The sequence below is a fragment of the Pongo pygmaeus genome, chromosome 10, assembly GCF_028885625.2.
Source record: "Pongo pygmaeus isolate AG05252 chromosome 10, NHGRI_mPonPyg2-v2.0_pri, whole genome shotgun sequence".
Lineage (NCBI taxonomy): Eukaryota > Metazoa > Chordata > Mammalia > Primates > Hominidae > Pongo > Pongo pygmaeus.
In genome coordinates this window covers 100,146,362-100,171,221 of record NC_072383.2, presented here as the reverse complement: position 1 = coordinate 100,171,221, position 24,860 = coordinate 100,146,362, and the positions used below count along the sequence as shown (strand labels likewise).

General features: G+C 37.2%; 1 protein-coding gene across 11 annotated transcripts in view; it reads right to left on the bottom strand.

The window, feature by feature from the left end:
• The window catches only part of MYBPC1 (myosin binding protein C1), a 106,999-nt gene that overhangs the window by 24,902 nt on the left and 57,237 nt on the right, over nucleotides 1–24,860 (bottom strand). For 7 of the 11 annotated variants that reach the window (XM_063646637.1, XM_063646632.1, XM_063646634.1 and 4 more), the window contains 9 exons: nucleotides 24,389–24,495; nucleotides 23,925–24,058; nucleotides 12,055–12,214; nucleotides 10,619–10,723; nucleotides 9,325–9,513; nucleotides 8,307–8,441; nucleotides 5,076–5,129; nucleotides 3,985–4,152; nucleotides 1,473–1,561 (listed from right to left, as the gene is read on the bottom strand). In XM_063646637.1, the coding sequence (XP_063502707.1) occupies nucleotides 1,473–1,561; nucleotides 3,985–4,152; nucleotides 5,076–5,129; nucleotides 8,307–8,441; nucleotides 9,325–9,513; nucleotides 10,619–10,723; nucleotides 12,055–12,214; nucleotides 23,925–24,058; nucleotides 24,389–24,495 (1,141 nt within the window). The remainder of the gene's footprint in view (nucleotides 1–1,472; nucleotides 1,562–3,984; nucleotides 4,153–5,075; nucleotides 5,130–8,306; nucleotides 8,442–9,324; nucleotides 9,514–10,618; nucleotides 10,724–12,054; nucleotides 12,215–23,924; nucleotides 24,059–24,388; nucleotides 24,496–24,860) is intronic. The other 4 variants (XM_054445763.2, XM_054445765.2, XM_054445764.2 and 1 more) reach the window with 1 other exon arrangement.

Below are 24,860 nucleotides of genomic sequence, written 5' to 3'. Positions count from 1 at the left end.
TCAAATGAGAAAATGTTTGCGAACTCTAGAGATTACACAAATATACAAACATCACACTTTGGTCTCACCTCCCTTCCTGGGGGCCAGTCTCTGGGATGCCAGATCTATGGGGTCCCTGTTCTCATGATTTTTTCTCTCTCAGACTCAGTGACAGAAGCTGAACACGCAGACCCCCAGATCTGGGAACTGGGATTAGCTATGGTGGCAGGAACAATGTGGAGACTTGAGGGCTGACTCAGCAGCCCCAGTGCAGGGTTGAGGCTGGGTCCCCCATACCTGCCTTGTTGTCACTTCTGGTTTTATTTGATGCTGCAGGAGAAGGAAAGTGAGAAGAACCTTGCCAAGCCACCCGCTTCCTCCTCGGCTGTGTTCCGCTTCACTTCTTCCTTGGCTTTCATTCTGATTTCATGCCGGGGGTATGTAGTACACGATGCCTCTCCTTAGATTTGCGCCCGGAGCGCAATGACGATGGCCTGAATTGGCCAACCCTTTAGTTTGGTATCATGGGAGCCTGGGTTTGAACAGAGTTCTTTCTGTGTGTGTATGTGTGCGTGTGTGTGTGTGTATGTATGTATGAGTGTCAAATGTGTGTAGAGACCTACATTCTAAGGCCAGGCTGGCTGATATGATAGCCACAAGGTACACGTGGCTATTTAAATTAAAATTAATTAAAATTAAAGAAAATTAAAAATTTATTTCTCCAGTCACACTAGTCCCTAGTTACACGTTTCAAGTGCTCAACAGCCACATGTGGCTAGTGGCTACCATATTGGACAGCACTGATATAGAACATTTCTAACATTGAAGAAAGTTCTATTGAACAGCACTGTCTGGAGGTGTCATATGAATAGGGAGTTGGAGAGTAAGGGTTGGGAGGTGCAGGGTGTGTGTGTGTATTTGTATAAGACCAAAATTGACTATTGTAAGTAAAGACCAGTGAATTTTGTGAAGAACAGATTCTTTTGCTGGAACAATGATTTAATATTGTTCATATATTTCAGTTAGTGTCATCGTGATTTCAAATTTCAGTTGTCCCCCTTACTGAAATTATTTTGATTTGGGGTCATTGTGGGAACTAAGCACACACTGTTTTCCTGAATGTTACACTGAGAGCTTCACTTAAAATGATGGGTTTTACAAATGTATAGGACCAAAAGAATCTTCAAGTATTTCTTCACTTGGTGTCTCCTTGATGTTTCTTCCCTGCCCACCATAGTCCCTGAGCTTCAGGCAAGACTATATCTCATTTGTCTCATGCAGAAAGAAAATCAATGACGGTTTCTATAGATTTCTCTATTTTGATAGCAGGAGATTGCTTAATTATTCTCCAGTACTCTTTCATTCTTTATTTACCTCCTCTCCCTCTGAGGAAATCCTGAATCGTGATGAACTTAAATTCTAGAGTACCTCTTCCTACTTCCTAAACTAACCCAGCCCTGGAAAGAGAAAAAGAGCGACCCTTGAACTCTTACCTGGAAAGGTATAACCAGATTGACAGCTTCTCCAACTCTGCGGATATAGGTTTGCTTCAGGTGTCTTGGGATGCGAATCTTTGGAGGTTCTGAGAGAGGGTAAAATAGCACAATTTTGCAATCAGTCTGGTGTCTGAAAATAGCCTTACGAAAGCAAAATGGCATGATTCTCACCAGCGTACCCTTGTGGTCATATCTCTGCGATAAAATCTGAGCTGTGCCACTAACAGATGATATATGGTAACTGGTTCAAAATGTGTGTGTGTGTGTGTGTGTGTGTGTGTGTGTGTGTGTGTGTGTTTTTCCACACAGAGATGTTTTAACAGTTTGACTCAGCAAAATTTATCCCTGACATCCTTGGCTTTATTGCAACTTCGTATTTTTATTGTTATAATAAGCCTAAAGCAACTTTACAGAAAAATACATTTTCTCTTAGGGCCTTATACATACTATGCATACTTTTCATAGTTTTGTTTTTGTTTTGTTTTGTTTTTTTTTCAGACAGAGTCTCTCTCTGTTGCCCAGGCTGGAGTGCAGTGGCATTACTCACTGCAACCTCCGCCTCCTGGGTTCAAGCGATTCTCATGTCTCAGCCTCCCAAGTAACTGAGACTATAGACACATGCCATCACACCTGGCTAATTTTTGTATTTTTAATAGAGATGGGATTTTGCCATGTTGGCCAGGCTAGTCTCAAACTTGTGACCTCAGGTGATCCACCTGCCTTAGTCTCCCAAAGTGCTGGGGTTACCGGCATGAGCCACCATGTCTGGCCAGTTATTTATAGTGTCTAACAGTGAGTATATTTGCCAGGGAACATTCCACAAAAGATCTATAGGCACCACATTAGCTGGGAGAACTGTCCATTCTGCCTTACCAGAAAAAAACAAAATGTTAGCACCTAGCACTTGCTATTTAGGTGACTCTGTTGGAGTTTGACAGTAACTTTCTCCCTGTGTGACTATGGTGAAGTACATAATAGGCAACCCTGGCCCACTGTGCATTAATATTCATTAATTAAACATCATGAAGATACTAGAGCATGTCACTGCAAATCCATCAGGAGCAGGCTCATAGACTCACAGGGATGAAGCAGTTCTTTTTACTTATTTGCTCAAGTAAAAGTGGAGCTTCTATGCAAAAAAGTCACCTATTCATCCTCCAACTCAGTTGTATGGTGCTTTTCCTGGGGACAACCATTGTACTGCAGTGTGCAGCCTAAGTACTGCAGACATACTTTGCATTTCATTGTCACACAAGTCTAGAAAAAAAACATACTCAAGAGCCAAGATTTGACTAAAGTTATTACTCTTATCCTTGTTTTGTTTTGTTTGAGACAAGGTCTTGCTCTGTCACCCAGGCTGAAGTGCAGCGGCGTGATCTTGGCTCACTGCAGCCTCCGCCTCCTGGGTTCAAGCGATTCTCCCACTTCAGCCTCCTGAGTAGCTGGGACCACAGGCATGCGCCACCACACCCAGCAAATTTTTGTATTTTTAGTAAAGACGTGGTTTTGCCATGTTCCCCAGGCTGGTCTCAAACTCCTGGGCTTAAGTGATCTGCCCACCTCAGCCTCCCAAAGTACTGGAATTACAGGCATGAGGCATTGTGCTCGGCCAAAATTAATTATTTTTATGCTTCATTAAGAACACTCTAAGGGCCAGGCGTGGTGGCTCAAGCCTGTAATCCCAGCACTTTGGGAGGCTGAGGCAGGTGGATCACTTGAGGTCAGGAGTTCGAGACCAGCCTGACCAACATGGTGAAACCCTGTCTCTACTAAAAAATACTAAAAAAATTAGCCAGGCGTAGTGGTGCACATCTATAATCCCAACTGCTTGGGAGGCTGAGGCAGAAGAATTGCTTGAACCTGGGAGGCAGAGGTTGCAGTGGCCAAGATTGTGCCATTGCACTCCAGCCTGGGCAACAAGAGCAAAACTCCATCTCAAAAAAAAAAAAAAAAAGACTCTAAGGCAAAACTGGCCCTTTTATTTCAACTGTTGAGTGCATGGTGGTGAGGAAGGAAAAACTGGCTAGTATGGCTCCGTGGCAGTGACTTGATTTCATGCTAAGGTATCAACAGTTTTACTCACCTTCATTTTTATACCATCAGTGAAGATGTCAAAACATTGAAAGGTACAAATAATATATTCATAATATTATGAAAATAGTTCTGACCCTGCAGATTCATTGGAGGCATATGGTTGTTGTAGGGATTGTTTACATGGTTGTATTAACATACTCTCTCTCCACTGTGAATAGGCAGCCCAGCCAGAGTTGGCTCCTGGAACCAGGAGAGGTTAACTAACTGGTCTTCAGAGTACCAAGATAAACCTGAAGGTGATCTCCCACATTGCCTGAAGAGAGCTGTTTTGTTAAGTTCTAACTCTTAGGAAGCATTAACAAAATAACAAAGGAGTAACAACAAAATAGGAGGTTTTGAGAAAGAAAGTAGTTTGAAGAAAAAAAAAGTGAACAATGTAAAATGGAGTCTAAATTTTGAAAGCCTTGTCACCTACCTATGATTTCCTTCACGAGAATGGGCTGAGAATAGTACTTGGGCTCACTGGCACCAGCTGCATTAACAGCCTTCACACGCACAAAGATCTTTGCATCTGTTGGCAGACCTGTGATGGTGAACTTCGTCTTGTCGATCAGATCTTTGTTTGCAACTATCCAGTCCTCAGCTGAAGTCCGTAAAAGAAAAGGAAAAGGAGGAATGCTGTTTAGTGAAAAAAATCATCTTAACCATTACAGCCAACTCCAAATTAGTATTTTACTCATAATAATACATCATTTAGAGAGATTATGACTTTGGTCTGGACTCCAACTACATGAGTGGACAGTTTTCATATATTAAATAAAAAATAGCCTAAAATAGCTAATATAAGTAATAGGAAAAATAAACTATAAGATTCTGCTGTTTCTGAAAAATTTTTATTCAGCATGAAAGCATCCTGAATAATAGTAACTGTCCACAAGAATTTTGTAGCAGTTTTATTCCAATTTGGTTTTATAATGATTCATGCAATCATGATAGCTAGCCATCTATACACATTAAAGTTCAGAAAAACAGGAAAAGGCTATCTTTATGAATGAGAGACATTGACCTTTATAGTCATATAATATGTTTTTATCTTGGCTGATTTACTATTGTAGGACACTAACATGGGTATAGAGAACCTGACCATATTTATTCACATTGATGAAGATAAAAAGCTTATATCACAAAGAGAGAACAGTTCATGGGCTGATTCCTCATAAGGAGTTGGTACAATTCTAACCTTGCAACCAAAAGCTAATTTTAAAAAGTTTTTGGCAGCTTGCGTATCACATCAAGAGAATTTTAACCCAGCATTCAGGGCTTACAGATGTTTCAGCATCTAAAAGTTAGTATGCATTTTGCCCACAGGAAGAAAGAAGACTTTGATCCCACATTATTAACTCACTGCTCCCTCTCCCCCAACTCTAAGGATGTATGTGTGTGTGTGTGTGTGTATGTGTGTGTGTGTGTGTGTGTGTATGAGTATTCTTCATGCTTGGTCATTCAATATTCCCAGAAACATTATAATATAGTAAGAAAATTTGAGAGCTTCACGGAATACTTTACCTGGCAGATCATAGGCAGCCTCCCCATTTTCATCAGACTGTTTTGCTGATGTACCTTTGAGAATCCGTCATTAAAATTAATTAAAGACACCCACTTTCACACCAGAATAATATCATATCAGCAGTCAGCATTCTCTGTTAGTAAAATATGCAAAGTGTGCAAAGAGATTTGTCCTCAGAGCAGTGATGGAAGAGACCAAACGGTGTTGGGGGGTTCCTCAGGAGAGCACAGCCTGCTCTGTGCAGACTGTGGCTTCTGTCCTGAGGCACCTGCCACAGAGAAGAGGAGAAAAAAGAAAAGAATAGAGAAGAGGAGAAAGGAGGCTGGGACACCCCCAGTGGTGGGAAGAAGTGATAGAGAAGAACAAAGCAAGACCCTGAAGAAAACAGAGGAGCAGGTCCTGGAATCTGCGGGGGAGCAGCGCACAGTGAGACAGTCTATCCTTGTGCCTGTCTCTGCCACCCCAGCAGGGGAGGATTCTCTTAGGTCCCCAGGGAACACGGTGCTCCCACAGTGGGGCTCCCTCATTCAAGACTGGGAGTGCAGGCCCTTGGGATAAGGCCAGCCCTATTTTACCAGGGCCCAAGTTCTGAAGAGAATTGGAGGCTGCCCCAGCAGCTCAGGAGGCAGCCCTAGTTCCCATGACAATGAACTCTGTCAAGAAAACAAATTGAGCCTGCCTGGGGTCCCTCATCCCACATGGGCGGCTCACAGGGTGGTCTTGGGCATACCGACTGGTTTGGGATGATGACTTTCTCGGTATCAGGAGAGGAGTGGAGGCATTGGGGACTGGACTGGCTGGCCCTTGGAACTTTTGCCTCTCTCTTGTTCTAACCCTAAAAGGAGTATCAAGGAGCAGGGGCAGGCAACTAGAATATCCTGGCAGCTAGGAAGGCATGTGGAGAATAAAAATTCCTTATGTCTTTGAAAAAGAGATACATCTTTAAACAAATGGTCTGCTTGGGAGCTTCTGTGTTGGTATTTTCATAGTCAAGAGACAGTGGATGAGAAAGTGAAAATAAGAGACTCAGAAAACATGTACAAAAGAGTGAAGAACTAGTAAAAGAGACAATTTCAAGAGAAAACAGGACGAAACAAGACCAGAGGGGGAACAAAAATAGCCCATCTCTTCACATTGGAACCACTTTAATTGGGGAAACACAGACAAAGAAGATGGTGTCCCAGGGGATGAGGAAGGAACATGTAAGTTATTTAACATGTGAGGAGAATTTTTAAGAAAGGAAAGAAAAAACTAGAGTGCAGAAAGAAAACAAAGAAGACTAAAATGCTGCAGGCATTAAAAAAAATAATAACAAAACAAAAATGAGAGAAAGGCATAGTCCAAAACAACACACGATCTTACAAAACAAATAATTCTCTTACAGAATAAAACCTGATGTCTCTAAAAGCATTAAACACTATAGAAAATTAGTCTGGAGGACAACAGCCATTAAAAGAGAATGAAGAGTCGGCAGCCACATAAAATAAGAAAAGACTGCAAGAAGAAAGATACACGTTGTGAGAGAACTCCCATAGAAAGCTAATTCCAAAACATTACTCGGCAAAATATATACATAATAATGACTGTGTACATATACATATGTATACACGGATATACATATGTATCTACACAGACCGCACGCAAAATTTTGTAAAATACACTTCGTTGTATTTTATCTAAGGTGGGTAACATCAAAATGACAGCCATCTATCATTTTGCTCTGTCTTCTTACTTTTTAAACCTATCAGAAAGAAAAGAGTAAAGAATTTGCTCGATTCATACATACACAAAAGGTTTATGCTCAAAGGCCACAACACACATAAGATTGGGATATTCTGCTGGCTGGACAATACAAAAAAACAGAATGGAGGGCTCATGACTTTTTTAAACGGGGGCAGGAAGATGGAAGAGGAATAAACTGAAGTGCTCAAGAATTTACTTGTTGCATTACTGACACTATCCCCTTCCCTTACTGGGTTAACCCTGGAAAGTTTCTGACATTTCCACTGCTTTTGGTTAGTGGCTTTTTAAATCCTGGAGAAACCAATCATAGGACTCCATGTGCGGAGTAGGCGCAAGAGGGATTGAAGGGTATCAGGATACTTCATTGTCCCTCTCCTCTTCCTCCCTCCAGAACAGAGGTGAGCATTTCCACAGGTGCCCCAATCCAGGCACCTGGGATTTCTTTTTCAGCAGTTTTCTCTTCATAGAAGTTTCTTCTCCATAGTGAGTTTCCTCCAGGGGAGCTGCATTTGTGTTCACATTCCTGATTTCCCAAATGTGCTTCGTAACCTCCTTCCTTCATTTGGAGGATCTATGTTAAAATTTGGTGTCCAAAGAGTTTTCTTGGAGGTGAAGTCTTGGGCTACCGTTTGTGGAATTTGAACAAGTTTCCTGGGAGATTGTTTACCTACCATCATCTAGAATGGAACCCAAGTCCAGAGCCATTTTCAAATGTCATCCCTTTCTAGTTATGGCAAATAAGAAACCAAGAAACACAACAGGATTTTGGTAAGTTTCACATTCTTTTGGTTTTCAGGTAATTCTGGCCCATATTTTCTTCTGTCATTTTTTCTTTTTCTATTATTTCTATCAGTGATTTTAAAAATGTATGGCCTTGTTTCTCTTCCCCTCCTAAATTAAACTAATTACATTTTTATATCCCCAACTCCAGAGATAAGTTACTGATACATATTGAACTTATTTCTTATACGCTCGAGGATTTAATGCTGCTTCCTTTAAGAGCGGTTCTTAATTCATCTTATTTTTAGATGAAGGCAGGTGATGATCACTAGCCAAATATGTAGTCTACCTTTATTACTCAAAATAGGTCACTCTTTTGATAGTTAACTTCGGCTAAGTATAGGTTTTAGAATTTCCAACTGGCTTCATCATAACTAGACTTTTATATTGCTGTGGTGCAATTCAATTCCACCAGTTTAAGAAGTGGAAGTCCTCAAAGTTTTGTTACAATCTCTTCCTCCCATGTCTGAGTTCAGTTATGGTGTTCAATCTAGCAGCCTAGCCAAGATATTTTTGAGATATCAATTTATAAGCACCAAGTACTAAAAAAGGGCTTAGTTTGTATACATCTCAGAAGGATGACGTTTGGTTTGATCTTATTTTCGTAGGAAGGTGATGCGTTCTCAAGAAAGAGAGACAAAAGAAAGGGGAGGGACATATCTCACCTATTGATGACAGTATTCGTTTTATCTACTGGTTGTACTTACTTCCTTCAAAGCAATACTCTAGCACATAGCCATCTAAACCTGCCGCACCAATGTGGTCTGGGGGGCGCCACCTCATCGTGACAGTCGTGTCAGTGACAGAGTCCACAGTCAGAAGAGTAGGAGGGCTTGTTACAGCTTAAAGATAAAAGAGACAGAAAAGAATAAACTATTTACTACATAGCTATAGTGTAGGAATTGTGATAAAATCAATGGGGATACAAATAAAAATAGACACAAAAGCCCTACATCTTAATGAAATTCAATTAAAACACCTTGAGCATGGATGTGTGCAAGGCAAAGAGCTGATCAATGTGAGAATTTTGGAAATGTTGTCATGTGTTTTTTTCCAAATTGAGAAGCTGGTGTGGGAAGCTGGGAGGCCCAAGAAGTTGAAGAAGGCAAGATTTGGGATCTAATGATCTAGAGTAATTTTCCCATTGCTCTCTAATTTCCAAGTGCAAACTCTTGTATTACATTTTTTTCCATTGAAAAGAATACCTCATTGCCATAAAATAATGGAGATGTCTTTTTTTTTTTTTGCCTTCACTGAACTAACTTTTTTGATTTAATAGATAACATTTAAGGTGTGACCATAAAGCAAAGAAACTAGTTTCCAAGTGTATCCTGTTGAACTGATCTCAATTTGCTTCAGTGATAGTTGTTTACACTAAGCTGGGTTATATTAATAGGTTAATACCTTCAGAAGGGCAAATGGAAAGTACTCATATGTCCATGGACTCAGCAATATGTTTTCAGTGGGGAATGGCAACAAGAGCCACCCACAGTTGGCACTGGAATTATGGTAATGAATTCCAGGGCCTATGTTATGAAGTTATTCAACTTGACCAAACCTACTTTTTAATTTCTTAGACATAAAATTGTACCTAACTGTTTCAAGCTCCTGCCCACCTACAACTCTAAGAAGTGTCCAGGCCTGTTCCAGTTAGGGATCAGAGAGAAAGCAGTCATACTCTGGGGCAATGATTCTGATGACAAAGACTCATCTCTCTTGACTTACCCAAAGGAACAAAAGGCCTGGAGGGCATACTGGGCTTGGAGATGCCAATGGCATTGACTGCAAAGATGCGGACCTCATAGGCCACACCTTCAATCATCTTCTTGGGCTCAAAAGTTGTTTCTTTGCAGAGATCAAAATTCAGCCTCATCCACCTGGAGCTTTGTTTCTTCTTCCTTTCAATAAAATATCCTGCAGGTATGCAAAATGAAAACTAAGGTTTTTCCTTGGTCTCTGAAATTAAATTTTGTCAGATATTAGAAGTCCTTAAAATTTTGCATTTTTTCATCAATCTATGTGAAATAGTCATACATATATGTAAATATTTTTAACCTACCTTATTCCAAGAGAATAGAAATATTAATATAAAATATAGATGAAAATAATGGGACTAAGAAATTAAAATTATACTACAAAGAGAAGAAAAATGGATCACAGATAAGTCAGCCATAGCAACTTAGTCACTGTAGGTGAACAATATAATCAGAGGCAATGTAGTTGACTCTGAGTCCCAACAAGGAAGATAAGAAGGGAGAAATGACCAGTCTCGTGAGTCTCACTATTAGCAAAGAGAAAAAATTCTCATGGCATAGGGGAAGCAAATGCTTCTAAGCATTTAAATAGTTTTTCTTTTCTTTCTTTCTTTCTTTCTCTTTTTTTTTGAGACAGAGTCTCACTCTGTTGTACAGGCTGGAGGGCAGTGGTGTGATCTTGGCTCACTGCAACCTCCACGCCCCCAGGCCCAAGTGATCCTCCCACCTCAGCCTCCTGAGTAGCGAGTAGCTGGGACCACAGGTGTGCACCACCATGCCCGGCTAATTTTTGTATTTTTAATAGAGGTGGGGTTTTACCACGTTGGCCAGACTGGTCTCGAATTTCTGGCTTCAAGTGATCCACCCACCTAGGCCCCCCAAAGTGCTGGGATTACAGGTATGAGCCACAATGCTCAGCCTAATTATTTAATTCTAAAAGAAATTTCTTCATAGACAAAATCATGTAGAATCAGACATTCACTGGCTAGGATGGTGGAAGTTGGGCTTATAGTTGCTTCAAAATTAGTGTGTATAAATGTCAAACAAAAAAAGAAAACCAGCAATCAGATGATATTCATCAGAGCTATTTAAATCTCGAGTAATTACAGAGCATCTCAGCATATATATTTCATTTTGAGTGCATAAAGTCACAGTAAAATAGATTTTCTTCTAAATGCAATATTTTAAAATGTGCTCTGTACTAATATGCATAAAGAGGACACAACTGTACTGGCAGTTACACAGACTAACCAACATGCAGTTACCTAGGATTGGAGAGCCTCCATCGTAGGCAGGAGGCTCCCAGTTCATGATACACCAGTCATCTCCCACCTCTGTCACAGTCGGTGCCACTGGAGGATCAGGGAAGTCTGTGGCAGACAAAAAATAGGATAAAGTAAAATAAGGAAGAGGGAGTAGAAAAAAAAGTTAATAGGAAAATATGTTTCTTGGTGATAATCATTGAAACTGTTATTTCTGAGTACTTTTCCATGTTTATTGAATTATGCTTATGACATGGTTTGGCTGCGTCCCCATCCAAATCTCATCTTGAATTGTAGCTCCCATAATTCCCACATGTTGTGGGAGGGACCTGGTGGGAGAGAACTGAATCATAGGGGCAGTTTCCCACATACTGTTCTTGTGGTAGCGAATAAGTCTCAAGGGATCTGAGGGTTTTGTAAGGGAAAACCCCTTTGGCTTGGTTCTCATTCTCTCTCTCTTGTCTGCTGCCATGTAAGACATGGCTTTCACCTTCCACCATGATTGTGAGGCCTCCGCAGCTACAAGGAACTGTGAGTCTATTAAACCTCTTTTTCTTTACAAATTACCCAGTCTCTAGTAGGCCTTTATCAGCAACGTGAAAACAGACTAATATAATACCAGTTAGTAACTAAGTTGGGCAAAAATTTGTGCTCAATATGGGATAAGGGAAGATGAGCCCACCCCTTGCTCCAAATAAAAATAATGATGTCTCCAAATCCCTTAAACCAGTGTCCCAACATTACAGAATAAATCCCATATGAAACCCAAGACTCTCATTCCTTACCTTGAAAATGTTAACCGAGAAATTATTGTCTAAATGTTGAATATGGTTGCTGTGGTTGTTGTTTTTAACTACAAAGTGAACTTCCGCAGAACTGAATCAAGGAGTTTTACAAGACTCAAGATGTTGGCTGGTAGAAATCCAAGTCAAAAATGGCAAGTCACAATATCTTGTAAGTATAGTTCGGTGTCTGATAAAAATGACCTCAGTTTTTGGTCAATTTGAAATATGTCATTTAAGGAGAAACTAAAGTAAGAAGAGGAGAGCATCAGACCTTGGAACAGTAGTAATCTGCTAGACTCATTTTATTCAGTTTCGGGCTTAGGAAAAATGCGCTTAGATAGTTGTCTAAGGACCAAGGCAGATCTTATCCCTCTGTAATGATTGTGATGTGGGAAGTTATTTAGCAATTGTGTTTCAGTGATGTTTAAAGGGCACCAAAAGGGAATATGACTTTGGAGAGCTAATGACCAGCAACCCCAAATGGCTGACCTTAGCTATTCTTCCTCCAATGATAAGTCCTCTAGGCAAGAAAAAAAAAGAAGACAAAGGAAAGACAAAGGAAGGAAATGGAAGGAAAGCGCAAAGAAGGAAAGTCTACTCTGAATCTTGACATGTCAGCTTGATTCTGGAAGTGTGTTTATCTGGAGGACTTACCCACAACTTTAACCTTGATGCTTGCATGTGCCTCTCCAGCTTCGTTTTTCAGATTGATGTGGTAAACACCAGAGTCATCTCTTTCAGCTACATCAATGACCAGAGTGCTGCTATCAGGGTAAGATTCTGTCCTTATCCGGCCACTGCCTTCCATAATAGCCTATAAAGTGGAGAAACAAAATGTGGCATGATTTACACAACAACAAGGGCTACTTCAGAGTCTCTTATAAATTGAGCAATTCAGCAGACTATAGAGTGTATAGTGCATAGATTATATAGTGTATTCGGTGGACTATATAGTGTAACTATATAGTGTTCATCCCTATTATATGTTTTCTCAGTTTACTTCTCCCCCAACTCTAATGATAAGGTATTATCATACCATCTTACACATAAAGAAACTGAGATTTATCTTGCTCAAGGTCACACAGGTAGGAAGTAGCAGAATTGAGATTTGATCCCAAAGCCCACTAGCCACCAACTTTCCCAAGAGAAAATTAGAGGACTAAAAATACAAGTGCAGAAATGTCATTCTAGGAGAGGAGTCCCTGTGTATGAAATTAGAAACCCTCAAACTCCTATCAGAAACTAAATAATGATTTGTTCATTTTCTTAGATGTTTGGAAAATTTTAAAATACTGAAAAGGATTGAAGAAGGCTGCAAGGCCAATTTTCCATTTTCTTCTTCTAGTAAAAACATAAAAGAATGAACATCTAATTCCCAAAGGAAAGACAGAGCGAGGTTGAGCCTCCTATTATATTTTCTTTCTTTTACTTTCTTCTCCTATTTTTTCACTTTCTTAAACCTGAAATTTAAAGCAGGATTATATTTTTCTGATTCCCAGGTTGTATCTTCTGTAAGACAATCAATAGTCAATATACAAAGAGGAAAAACAGAGAAGGTCAAAGTAATTTAGAATCTGGTTATTTGCCACTAAATACTAGGTAAACTCTCTACTCTTTTGTGTCTGTATTAGGACTCATAAGTCTTCAATAACCTAAGACTGTGATCACAGTAAGAATACCTGAAATAATTCTCTAATTCTTCCATTTTGCAATAGAACAAAATTTCCTCATATCAGCCAAATTCTAATGTAAGATTTTAATAGATGTTCTCCTTTGTTTTTATTTATTTTTTATTTTTCTCACTCCCAAAGCTAATCCATCTCCTTTCATTTTAATGTGAGAAAAAAATTTATATAGGGTCGTGTTACACTATCATCTTCAGTTTCCTATATTTTGTTTTGTTGGTTTGCTTGTACACTGTAATTTACATAGAACAAAATTCACAATTTTTAGAAATACAGTTGTATGAATTTTGACAAATTTATGTAATTGTATAATTACCACCACAGTCAAGATATAAACCATTTCCATCACCTTCAACCGTGGCTCCAAGCTTTTTGGCAATTAAACTACACCCCACACCCTGCTCCCTGGATCCACTGGTCTAATATCTGTCCTTCGTTTTCCTTTTTCCCAATTGCCATATAACTGGAATCCAACAGTATGTAGCCTTTTGCCTTTGGCTTTTTTCTTAGCATGGTACTTTTTAGATCTTTCCTTGTTGCCGCACGTATAACTAGTACATTCCTCTTTATTGCTGAGTAGTATTCCATTTTGTATTCCATGTGTAGTTAGTTCAGGTATGTACCAACTGTGTGTTTGTACAATTGGACTTTTGAGTCATTTCTGGGTTTTGACAATTATGAACAAAGCTGCTAAAAACATTCATATACAGGTTTTTGTGTGGACATGTCTTCATTTTTCTTGGGTGAATGACTAGACATAGCATCATAGAATTGTATAGTAAGAACATATTTAACTTTATAAAAAAACACCAAACTATTTTCCAAAAAGGATGTACCATTTTGCTGTTACATCCACTTTGGAAAAGTGATGTATGTACATTTTGTTGTTCCATATGCTTGTCAGAACTTGATATTGTCATTTTTAAAGTGTTTGTTTAAAAATGACATTAAAAATACTTTTTAAGTATACCTTCTTTCACTTAGCATAATTATTTTAAGATTCATCCATGTTTTTGTGTGTATCAGTATTTCCTTTTATTGCTGAGCAGTAGTCCATTGTATGAATATATTACAATTTGTTTATCCATTCACCTGTTGATGGACATTTGAGTTGTTTTCAGCTTTTGAATCTTACAAATAATGCTATTATAAACATTTGCTCTGGGAGTTTTCTTATTGTTTTGATTACATTGCATTTTTTACATTGGTAACCATGTCATCTGCAAATAAAGACAGTTTTACTTCTTCCTTTTGAATATGGATGTCTTTTGTTTCTTTTTCTTGTCTGGTTGCTCTGGCTAGAAGCTCAAGTATGACGTTGCATAGAAGTAGTGAGAGTGGACGTATCTCTCTCTTTTCTGATCTTAGAGGAAAAGCATTCACTTTTGCACTATTAAGTAGGACAATAGTTATAAAATTTTCATGGATGTCTTTTATCATGTTGAGGAGGGTCTTTTTACTTCCTAGTTTGTTGAGAGATTTATATTAGGAATGGATCCTGGATTTTGCCAAATGTTTTTGCTGTGTCTATTGAGAGAGCTGTATTTTTTCCTACTTGTTAATATCATGACATATTAATTGTTTTTCAAATATTAAACCAACTTTTGGATTCCTGAGATAAACTCTACTTTGTCATGATATATTACATATTATTCTTTTTATATATTGTTGGATCTGATTTGCTACATTTTGTTTAGAACTTTTAAATCCATGTTCATGAATGATATTGGTTTGTAGTCTCCTTTTCCTGGAATGTCTTTGTCTGGTTTTACTATAAGGGTAATACTGGCCTTAAAGAATGAGATAGTAAATATTCTTATCCTCTCTTCTTCAATTCTGGGGAAGAGTTTTTGTAGAATTTGGTATTGTTTCTTGCTAAATGTTTGTTAGAACTGTCTAGTAAAGTCATCTAGACCTGAAATTTTCTTTGTGATATGTTTTTAATTACAAATTTCTTTTCTTTAATTGTTATAGGGAAATTCAGTACTGATTTGGTAGTATTCCACAAGTCTAATATATGACGTGTTCACAAATATTTTCTTTTTTGTTTTTGAGATGGAGTCTTGCTCTGTTGCCCAGGCTAGAGTGCAGTGGTGTGATCGCAGCTCACTGCAACCTCCGCCTCCTGGGTTCAAGAATTCTCCCACTTCAGCCTCCCAAGTAGCTGGGACTACAGATGTGCACCACCACACCTGGCTAATTTTTTTGTATTTTTGGTAGAGACAGGGTTTCACCATGTTGGCCAGGCTGGTCTTGAACTCCTGGCCTCTGGTAATCTGCCCACTTCTGCCTCCCAAAGTGCTGGGATTACAGGTGTGAGCCACGGCACCCAGCTGCTTTTTCAACTTATGATATTTTCAACTTACTATGGGTTTATCTGGTGCAACTCCGTCATAAGTCAAGATGTATCTGTAGAATAAATTTATAGTAGTACAGCTCCATTTTTACCTTTACTAATTCTTACTTCTATTTCTTCCCTACTGAACTTGTATATTTGTTGTCATAAATTTCACGTACACTTATGTTATAAACCCCATAATGTATTGTCATAATTTTTGTTTAAACAGTTTTCTTTTTAAGATACTTAAATATTAAGAAAAAATCTTCTATGTTGATCCATGTAGTTACTATTTCTGGTGCTCTTTGTTCCTTTGTGAAAATATTTCCAGCTGGCATCACTTTCCTTCTAACTTTAAGGATTCTCTTTAAAATTTCTTGTAGTGCAGGTCAGCTGGTGATGAATTCTCTCAATTCTTTTATATCTGAAAATAATTTATTTTGCCTTCATTTCTTAAATTTATTTCTGTTGAGTATAGAATCCTAGGTTGACAGTTTTTTTTTCAGTACTTTAAAGATGTTGCTTCTGTTTTCTCACCGGCCATGCTTCCCAGGAAATATGCTGCCATCCTTGTCTTTGTTTCTCTTTATTTAATGTGACTTTTTCTCTATCTGCTTTTAATATTTTTCTTCATCACTGGTTTTGAGCAGTTTGATTGTGATAGGTCTTGGTGTAGTTTTCTTAATGCTTCTTGTGCTTAGGGTTTATTGTGCTTCTTGCATCTCTAAGTTCATAGTTTTTACCAAATTTGGAAACTCTGTGGCCATTGTTAATTAAATATTTTTTTTTCCTTCTCCTTGGGGAACTCCAGTTCTGTCCTGTCTTTGGGGACATATATTTGACTGCTTGAAGTTCTCCATAGCTCAATGATATTCTTTTTTGTTCCCAGAAAATGGAAGAGGAGGAAATACTCCTTCTCCAACTTTTTCTTTTTGTTTTCATTAATAAACTTGATCTTTTTAGAGGAATTTTAGGTTCACAACAAAATTGAGTGGAAAGTATAGAGAGTTTCCATCTATCACATGTCCCCACACATGCACAACCTCTCCCACTATTAACATCCTGCACCACAGTGGTACATTTGTTACAATTGATGAACCCATGTTGACACATTATTATCACCCAAAGATCACAGTTTCCATTAGAGTTCACTTTTGGCATTGCACATTCTATGGGTTTTGACAAATGTATGACATGTATGCACAATTACAGTATCATACAGAATAGTTTCACTGCCCTAAAAATCCTCTGTGCTTCACCTGTTCATGCCTCTCTTCTCCCTAGCCCCTGGCAACCACTCATCTTTTTACTGCCTCCATAATTTTTCTTTCTCCAGAATGTCATATAGCTGGAATTAGGCAGTATGTAACCTTTGCTGACAGGCTTCTTTCACTTAGTAATATGTGTTTAAGGCTCCTTCATGTCTTTCTTGGCCTAGTAGCTTATTGCTTTTTAGTGCTGAATAATATTCCATTGTCTGGATGTAGTGCAGTTTATGTATTCATTCACCTGCTGAAGGATATCTTGGTTGCTTCTAGATTTTGGCAATCATGAAAAAAGTTGCTATAAACACTTGTGTGCAGGGTTTTGTGGGGGCATAACTTTTCACCTCATCTGAGTAAATACCAAGGAGCACAATTGCTGAATTGTATGGTCAGAGTGTGTTTAGTTTTGTAATAAACTGTCAAACTGTCTCCCAAAATAGCTGTGCCATTTTACATTCCCACCCGCAATGAATGAGAGTTCCTGTTGCTCCACATCCTTCCAAGCATTTCATGTTCTCGGTGTTCTGAATTTTGGCCATTCTAATGCGTGAATGACATTGTTGCTTTAATTTGTAATACCCTAATAACATATGATATTGAACATCTTTTCATATGCTTACTTGTTATCTATATAACTTCTTTGGTGAGAGGTGTTTTTCAGGTCTTTGCCCATTTTTTAATCAAGTTGTTCATTTTCTTATTGTTGAGTTTTAAGAGTTCTTTGTATATTTTATATAACAATTCTTTATCAGATGTGTCTTCTGTAGCTATTTTCTCCAAGTCTATGGGTTGTTTTCTCATTGTCTTGACACTGTCTTTTGCAGAGCAGATGTTTTTAATTTTAATGAATTCCAGCTTATGAAATGTATTTTCCACTAATTGTGCCTTTAGTGTTGTTTCTAAAGGATCATCACCATAATTAAGGTCATCTAGGTTTTCACCTATGTTATGTTCCAGGAGTTTTATAGTTTTACATTTTACATTTAGGTATATGATCCACTTTGAGTTAATTCTTGTGAAGGGTATAAAGTCTGTGTTTGCATTCATTGTCAGTTGTTCCAGCATCATTTGTTGAAAGCACTATCTTTGCTTCATTGTATTACCTTTGTTACTTTGTCAAAGACCAGTTGACTATATTTATGTGGGTCTATTTCTGGGCTTTCTATTCTGTTCCACTGATCATTTTTTGTGTTCTTTTGTCAATACCATGCTGTCTCGATTATGAAAGCTTTATAGTAAGTCATGAAATTGGGTATTATCCGTCTTCGGAGTTTGTTCTGATCCTTCAATATTGAGTTGGCTATTCTGGGTGTTTTGTCTCTCCATATAAAATTCAGAATCAGTTTGTTCATATCCAAAAAATAACATACTTGGATTTTGATTGGAATTGCATTGAATCTCTAGATTAAGTTGGGACATCTTGACAATATTGCATCTTCCTATCCATGAATATGGAGTATCTCTTCATTTATTTATTTTTTCTTTGCTTTCTTTCATCAGAGTTTTACAGTTTTCCTCATATAGATTTTGTACCAATTAGATTTATACCTAAGTATTTCATTTTGGGGGGTATGAATATAAATGGTAACATGTTTTTAATTTTATATTCCACTTGTTTACTGCTGGTATAAAGGAAAACAATTGGCTTTTGTATGGGAACATTGTATTATCCTGCAACTTTGCTATAAATTATTAGTTTCAGGAGTTTTTGTATCAATTCTTTTAGATTTTCTACACAGACAACCATGTCATCTGTGAACAAAGACCATTTTATTTCTTCTTTCCCAATTTGTATACCCTTTTTTTCTTTTATTGCATTAGCTAAGCCTTCCAGTAAGATGTTAAAAAGCAGTGGCGACAGGAGGACACTCTTGCCTTATTTCTGATCTTGGTAGGAAAGCGTCAAGTTTCTCACTGTTAAGTATAACTTTAGCTGTTGGGTTTTTTTTTTTTTGGTAGATTTTTTTTAATCAAATTGAATAAATTTCCCTCTATTTCTATTTTGCTGAGAGTTTTCTTCATGCATTTTGTCAAAGATTCTTTCTGCATCTATTGATATAATCATGTTACTTTTCTCCTTTAGCCTGTTGATGTAGTGGATTATGTTAATTGATTTTCAAATTTTGAGCGAGCATTGCATACCTAGAGTAAGTTCCACTTGGTCTTGGTGTATAATTCTTTTTATACATTGTTGGGTTTGATTTGCTAATTTTTTTTTTTTTGAGATGGAGTCTTGCTCTGTTGCCCAGGCTGGAGTGTGGTGGTGCGATCTCAGCTCACTGCAAGCTCCGCCTCCCGGGTTCACGCCATTCTCCTGCCTCAGCCTTCCGAGTAGCTGGAACTACAGGTGCCGCCACCACGCCTGGCTAATTTTTTTGTATTTTCAGTAGAGACGGGGTTTCACCGTGTTAGCCAGGATGGTCTCGATCTGCTGACCTCGTGGCTAATGTTTTATTAGAATTTTTGTATCTACATTTATGAGAGATATTGGTCTGAAATTTTCTGGTTTTGATATTAGGATAAAACTGACCTCATAGATTGAATTAGGAAGTATTCTGAAAGAGATTAAGGCACAATTTCTTTTTTAAATGTTTGGTAGAATTTACCAACAAACTCATTGGGGTCTGTTGCTTTCTGTTTTGTAAGGTTATTAATTATTGATTCAATTTGTTTAATAGAGATAATCCTTTTCTGATTGCCTATTTCTTCTTGTGTGAGTTTTAGAAGATTGTATCTTTCAAGGAGTTGGTCCATTTCAAATAGGTTGTGAAATTTATGGGCATAGAGTTGCTCATAAGATTCCTTAACTATCTTTTTCATGTTCATGGAATTTGTAGTAATGTCCCTCTTTCATTTCTGTTAATTAGCCTTGACTCTTCTTTTCCTACTTAGCCTGGCTAGAGGGTTATACGTTTTATTGATATTTACAAAGAACCAGCTTTTGTTAATTTCTTTATTAATTTCCAGTTTTCAGTTTCATTTATTTCTGTACTAATTTGTATCATGTCTTTTATCTGCTTACTTTGAATTTAATTTACTCTTCTTTCTCTTGTTTTCTAACATGTAAACTTTGATTACTGGTTTTAGGTCTTTCTTATTTTTAAATATATGCAATCATTGCCATTAATTTCCCTTTAAGCACTGCTTTTGCTGCAACCTAAACATTTTCATATGTTGTATTTTCATTTTCATTTAATTCAATATATTTTAAATTTTCTTTTAAGATTTCTTCTTTGAAGTGTGCTGTTTAATCTTCAGGAATTTGAGGGATTTTCAGCTATTTTTCTGTTGTGTATTGATTTTTAGTTTCACTTCTGTAATTTACTTATTTTTAGTTTAATTCCATTGTCCCTGAGAGCAGATATTATATGACTTCTATTTTAAAAAATTTGTTAAGGTGTTTTTATGGCCTAGAATATGTTCTATTTTGGTGAATATGCTATGTGTGCTTGAAAAGAATGTGTAATCTGCTGCTATTGGATGAAGTAATCTATCGATGTTATTTATATACAATCGATTGATAGTGCTGTTGAGTTCAGCTATGTCCTTACTGATTTTCTGTCTGCTGAATCTGCCCATTTCTGATAGAGGGATGTCAAAGTCTCCAACTATAATAGTGAATGCATCTATTTTTCATTGCCGTTCTATCAGTTTTTGTCTGATATATTTTGAGGCTCTGTTGTTAGGTGTATACATGTTAAGGATTATTAGGCCTTCTTAGAGTATTGACCCATTTATCATTATGTAATGCTCATTTGTATTCCAGATAAATTTCTTCGCTTTGTAGTCTGCATTGTCTGAAGTTAATACGGTTACTCATACTTTCTTTTGTTTAGTCTTAGCACAGTATGTCTCTCTCCATCCCTATACTTTAAGGGATGCAACTTTATATTTAAACTGGGTTTCTTATAGTCAACATATCTTTGGGTCATGCTTTTGCTCTACTCTGACAATCTTGGGCTTCTAATTTGTATATTTGGACCATTGACATTTAAAGTAAATATTGGTATAGCTGGATCAATATCTGTCATATTTGTTATTATTTTCTATTGGTTGCCCTTCTTCTTTGTTCCTATTATTGTCTTCCACATTTTTTTCTGCCTTTTGTGGTTTTAATTAAGCATTCTATGTGATTTCATTTTCTCTCCTTTATTAGCATATTAATTTTACTTCCTCTTTTTTAAACTTTTTAAAGTGGTTTCCCTAGTTTACAATATATATTTACAATTAACCCAACTCCACTTTCAAACAACACTACAGTGGTTCACAAGTAGTGCATGTACTTTAAAATAATGAAATGTCCCTAATTCCTCTCTCCCATTTTTTGTATTATTGCTGTCATTCATTTCACTTATATATAAAATACATAAATATAACTATATAAGCATACCTAATTGAATACATTGTTGCTTTTATCATTTTGAACAAAATATTATTTGTTAGATCAACTGAAAGTAGGAAAAATGAAAAATAAAGTTTATTTTACCTTCACTTATTCATTATTTTATACTCTTTCTTTCTTTATGTAGATCTGAGTTTCTGACCTACATTATTTTCCTTTTTTCCGAAGAACATCTTTTAACATTTTTTGCAAGACAGATCCATTGGCAACAAATTCCCTAAAGTTTCGTTTGTCTGAGAAAGTCTTTATTTCTCCTTCACTTTTGAAAGATAATTTCAGAGGGTACAGAATTCTAGGTTGGTGAGTTTTCACCCTGAACACTTTCAATGTGTCACTTTCAGCAGTTCGCCCTGTATCCTCACTTCTCTGACATATGTAAGAGGACTTGCTAGTTTTTCAGTTTGTCCAGCTTTTTACTTGTTAGGATGGAGTGGCAACTTCTAAGCTGATTACATGCCCGAATGAAAATTGGAAGTCTAACTGATTCTTTAAATTTTTTGGACTTTTTCTCTTGTGTTTCATTTTGGATCATTTCTATTGCTATGTCTTCAAATTCACCTTCGATGTCTAATTAGCCATTAATTCCATCTACATATTTTTTATCTGAGACATTTTATTGCTTTCATCTGTAGGTGATTAGATTTGGATCTTTTTATATTTTCCATTTCATTTCACTTTTTTCACTTAACTTTCTCTTAAATTTATTTTTATTTTATTTTATTAAATTTCTCTTAAATTTAATTTAAATGGAGAGCTTAACATTTCTCCACCTAACTTTTTGAACATATGGAATACAGTTAAAATAACTATTTTCATATGCTCGACTGCTAAATCTAATTTACATGTGAGATCTGAGTTGGCTGTAACTGACTTTTCTCATTTTGAGCTGTGTTTTCCTGCTTATTTCTCTACCATAATGTTTGACTGGGTGGCAGGATATTGCTAATTTTGTCACGTTGGGTGCTTGATATTTTTGTATTCCTATATAAATCTTGAGCTTTGTTTTGAAATACAATTAAATTATTTGGAAATTGATTGAATCTTTTAGGCTTGTTTTTATGACTTTTTAGGTGGGTCCATGACAGTGCTCAGTCTAGGGTTAATTATTCCTGCAACCAAGGCAAGGCTTTCCTGAGTACTCTACTCAATGCACTGTGAATGATGAGGTTTTCACGTCTAGCTAGGGGGAACAGGGACTACTATTGGCCCTACTACTATTGTGTGAGTGCCAGTCCACTTCTCTTTAATCCTTTCATATGTTCCTTTCTTGAATCTTGGGTAGTTTCCTCATAAATGTGCACTGATCTTTGCTGAATACTTCAGCGTGATCCTCTGCAGAGCTCCAGGGGGACTCTCTGTGCAGCTCTCTCCTCCAGTATTATTTTATTAAATTATTAAATTATTAAATTTTATTAAATTATTAAATTGTTTTATTTTATTAAAATAAAATAAAAATTAAAAAAAGTATGTATCCTGTGAACTCTAGCTGCCTTGGTCTCCTTGTACAATGGGAGTCCTAAACTTAGGGAGTCCACTGGGTTCTGTCCAGGTTTTTCTTCCTTGTGCCACTGCCTGGATACTCTTTTATGGCAATAAGCTTGAGGCAATTATAGGGCTCACTTCATTTGTTTATCATATTTCATAGTCACTGTCTTTCACGATCTGATGTCCAATGTCTTGAAACCCATTGTTCATATATTTTGTCTATTTTGTGTATTTTGGGGGTTATATATTTTTTCTATTTTGGGGGTTATTTCAAGTGAGTAGGTAAATCTGGTTCCTGTTATTCAATTCTGGTTGAAAGTAGAAGTCTCATTCTGCTTTTTATTATTTAATTTTATATTTAAAATTTAAAAAATTTGTTTTGAGATAGAGTCTCGCTCTGTCACCCAGCTGGAGTGCAGTGGTGCGATCTCAGCTCACTGCAACCTCTGCCTCCCAGGTTCAAGCGATTCTTGTGCCTCAGCCTCCCAAGTAGCTGGAATTAGAGGCATGCTGCCACCATATTTGGCTAATTTTTTTGTATTTTTAGTAGAGATGGGGTTTCTCCATGTAGGCTCAGGCTGGTCTGGAACTCCTGGCTTCAGGTGGTCTGCCTGCCCCAGCCTCCCAAAGTGCTGGGATTACAGGCATGAGCCACCATGCCCAGCCTCATGTCTTCTTTTTAAATGTAATTTTTTTTTTTTTTGCTTTTATTTTTGTAGAAAGCCACGGAGTCACACTTGAGCTGGTACTACTCTACCATTTCACCCTCACTTGTATTTCGCATTTCTCCCCATCATTCACTTTGCCCCAGCCATGCTGGCTTTCCTTCTGTTCCTCCAACACATCAGGCTCATTCTCTCCGCTTGGCCTTTGCACTTGTAATTGCCTCCATATGGAAATGTCTTCTCTTTGATCTTCACATAATGGGTTCCTTGTTCTTCACAGAGGCTGCCATTGACTATGCAGTTACTTGCTATTGTATCATTCTCTTTTATTATCTTCTTGTACTTATTACTATCCAAAGTGACTTTGTTCATTTATTTATTTAATAATTCATTTTCTTTTTCATCCCCCCAATTTCCATTAGAATAAAAATGAAGCTTTGTTCACTGTGCATCAAAACATGCTTTGCTACATAATAGTCAGAAATACGAGAAGTAAATTAATGATGATCAGATTTGCCTGGAAATCAGTCATCTTTCTTTTTCAAAGGAATTACATCTTTACTGTACTGCTGTACATTTATTCGTTTTCTCCCTTCATCTGAATAATGGAGGGCAAGGGGTGGGGTAGGCAGTGTGTATGCATATGTGTGTGTGCATGTGAGTGTGTGCAAGCATAAAACAAACCTTATCTGCCCGGCTCCACATGGCTTTAGGAGGCGGTTCTCCGCTGATGGGGATCTCAAGACGAAGCTTGTTTCCTGCAATCACTGTCACTGTATTGTCAGCATCAAGACCATCCAGGATGATCTTAGGAGGATCTAGAATATTAAGCATAGTCTTTGTTATCAGACAGTCATTTCTGTGTGAATATCTGCACTAATGTTTGGCTAGTATGATGGTAATAACCAATATTTTATCTAATCAAAAAGAATATAAGAGGAGTCAAGATAGTTGGTGCCTGGCACCTTGCAAAACCATTTTATTGTAAGGTGTTGGTATAAGTCACCAATCTTTCTGATTGGTGATTAATACCAATTGATGTATTTTTCCTTAAATGTCACTTAGTTTTGAATATATTATAATTCCATGGTAAGCAAAAGCAAACAAAAAAGAACACAACTATGCAATGACTTATTTTATCTACTCACCAATAACATGAACTTTGGCAGGCAGAGTAACATTGTAGGCATCAGGTGCAAATACATAATCACCTTCATCTTCAGTGAGGGCATTGGCTATCACTAACTTGTGGATCCTAAAGAAACAAGGAAAATGTATTCATTTCTAAGACTCCAAAGATCTAGTTTATATATGACCCAAACTGAAAAGACACTAGACCTTTATCTGATTAACTTCTTTAGTGCAGGAAAGAGAGGGAGAGAGAGAGAGAAAGAGAGAGAGGATGAGAAGCCTTAATTATCCTACTTATTGATTCAAATTAAATCTTTATTTTGGACTATATGGAATTATCTCCACAAATAGAATCTGCTTATTGTATATGCAGAGTCTATTATTCTTTTTTTCATCTCATAGCTTTAAAAAGGCTAAAATAGAACATATCAATAATGCTACACTTTAAGATTCAAGAGATGCCAAGAATAATCTTGATTTTGGCTTTAT